Here is a 2,813-nt window from a genome sequence, read left to right as displayed (position 1 = left end):
ATGACAAGAAGTTTGTTCAGAAAGTAACAGAATACATCGAATCAACTGAAAATGCTTCTTGCCAACAAACAAAGTAAAACATAGGGCAACAACCATTTCTTTTATCCTATTTGTCCAATAACACCCACATTTCAAATAAAAAGGAAGAGTTTAATAACTAATAACTTTAGGCACTTTCCAATTCTCAGCTAGCATGATAAAGACCATGGATCACTACCCAAATACAGAAATAACAATGTATTGATATAAAAGAGGCTCTAATCCTAAATTCCAACTTTCCAAGTTATGGTTTATGAAAAGGAACTTTTCATGAGATATCTCCTTTTTCCCATTTTTGGATTATGAGGATTCCAACATACACAACGAAACATGGATTATAAAGAAAGTTACTGTGTTAAATGTTTCCTGATAAAATTTGAGATAAAAAGTACCTTAATGCAATTCATTCAAGCCATATTAAAATAACAGAAGAATAAATTACTTCAAGAACAGGGGAAAAAGTATCACAAATTCAATAAATTCAACAGAGACTAAAAAGCATAAAAGAATAAAAATGAAAAAATCATTAACAAAAAGGCCAAAATCCATTAACTAAAAAGGTGCCTATGGCACAAACTAAAACAGTTTCCAGGAAAGGAAAGACTTTAAAGCCTCAGATTACATCTTGACTTTCCTAAAAAGGCTAAAACTTCAGCACAGTATTTCGAGAAGTACCTTCTCCGGAGCATTGGTGGATGGAATATACACGATAGACGCTGAACGTCATGTCATCTTGTTGTCAAGAAGTTAAAGCTAAAACCAAGAACCAACCTACTCAGTTCAGCATTGTACCCCAACTGCTATCTAAACCTAATGTGCAGCTCATCTTCGTCCACGAATCACCGAAAAACTGCCCCCCAACCATCGGACTAAGAGGCCACACCGCCCTTAAACTTGAATTGGGTTCTCCTCTTCTATGTTAAGGTCACCCCCATCATCCCCATCACAACTTACAATTTTCCTCACTTCATCGTCGCAACTAAGAACCTCGTAACTATCCAAACCAGTGCTCTCCACCCCATCTTTCTCTTTCTTTTGCACAATGTCACAAAAGAAGTCCGTCAACAGAGTCTCATAGCCAGGCATCTTGGCGTACCCAGGAAAGTAATTAATGTCGATTATCAAGTAGCGGTTGCCAAACCTTGCATCCCGGATCACATCAAAGTTAAACAAGTTCAACTTCATTGCCTGCTGCAAGCCTCTTGCAATATCAGTGATGAAACTCTGCGGCGGCATCTCAGTGTCGTCCAGCTGCATCATTTTATAATACTTGTCATCAGTCCTCTCATTGTTTGCAAGATTCGATATCTGCGAGAACGACATCAAGCCATCCAAGCTCCCTAATTTCTCTTCTTCGGAAACATCCGGAAGCGACTTACGCTTCACGCATTTCACATACCCTCCAACCACATACACCTTGAATATGACGCCGCCATGGTTCACAAACTCTTGAAGCACAATTGGGGGCTTGAGGTTGTCCAGACCGTCATGGTTGAAAACCAAGGCCATTTTGTGCGACTTGGCGCTGCCGTCCGCCACCAGCGGCTTCGCAATCACCGGAAACTTCAGACCCTCCCACGCCTGGCGATCAAACAGCGTTTCCTTGTCGTATATCACAATCTGCTTCGGAATCCCAAACGTGTTGCTCTCGTGCTCGATTTTCAGCTCCGAAACCACCTGCAACATGGAAATCCGATTGTGCAGGCGCTCGATCGCCTCCGGCGCGTCGAGTATCACCGCATTAGGGTTCTTGACCCTAAACTCCGCCAGCTGCCGCTTCCAGTCGTCGCCGTAGAGTTTGTGCAGCACGCAGTCGAAGGGACCCTGATCCGCCAGCGAGCGGTCAGTGTCGATCCGAACGAGATCGATGCCGCGCGATTTGGCGAGGTTGACGAGCGATTCTTGAATGAAGCTCCGCTGCTTCTTGGGCGCCAAAGCATAGCCTACGCCGAACCTCCGCTCCGCCATTGAATCGCAACACAACGAATCCACAGAATGCTATACAAAACGCTCATGTAATCCGCGGATACAAATCCCGAGCTCCGAACACGAAACCCTAATTTGGTAGTTTCTTCGTTGTTTTGGAGCTTCGAAGAAATGAAAATTGCAGAGGGAAGAGAGAGAGATTGAACGGGGAGGAGAGAGAAAGAAGTGTGGATATATATAGATTCGACTAGGGTTAGTAAGGTAGGGGATGGATAACGTAACCGCGGTTAGTACAGAGGGGAGGAGGGGTCGGTGCACACGTGGCATATTCTACGGGGAAAGATGCGGATTCGCGTCGGGGAAGAAGCGCGTGTGAGAAGGAAGAGTGGACGGTTGGAATTGAGCTGAAGTGATGGGTGGATGGTTGTCAACGATGTTGACTTGGAGATTCCTCGAGCAAATGAAACGGGTGTCAGTTGGGTCTGTAGATGCTCTCTATGGGGCCATTGGCTTCCAAATTACAATGAAGCCGTCCGTTCATTTGTTTCATAATTAAATATTTTACTAGTTTGTAATCAAAATAAGGAGAACGGAATTGAGCAGGAATTGAATTAACGACTCGTTTATTTGTTTTTAATCAACATGCTAACTTATTTAATAATCCGTAAACAAAATAATAGAAAATTTGAGGAGGCATCGAATTTCGGATAGGTTGAAATGGGAAAAAATCAAAATTATATCAAAGTTGCTTACTAAATTATCTGGAATCATAGTAAACATGCGATTAATTTCTTATAAGATGTTTACGGATGCACTTAAATTCTCGTAACACATTCATAATATCCAAT

At 42.5% G+C, this 2,813-nt stretch overlaps 1 protein-coding gene across 1 annotated transcript; it reads right to left on the bottom strand.

Moving 5' to 3' along the window:
• Positions 1–565: 565 nt before the first annotated feature.
• LOC103436916 (inositol-tetrakisphosphate 1-kinase 1-like) lies at positions 566–2,205 on the bottom strand. Its single transcript, XM_008375369.4, has one exon. The coding sequence runs from the start codon at positions 2,005–2,007 to the stop codon at positions 928–930; it is 1,080 nt and encodes a 359-aa protein (XP_008373591.3). The 5' UTR covers positions 2,008–2,205; the 3' UTR covers positions 566–927.
• Positions 2,206–2,813: the final 608 nt, after the last annotated feature.

This window comes from Malus domestica, chromosome 06, assembly GCF_042453785.1.
Source record: "Malus domestica chromosome 06, GDT2T_hap1".
Classification (NCBI taxonomy): domain Eukaryota; kingdom Viridiplantae; phylum Streptophyta; class Magnoliopsida; order Rosales; family Rosaceae; genus Malus; species Malus domestica.
This window is presented reverse-complemented; position numbering and strand designations above follow the sequence as displayed.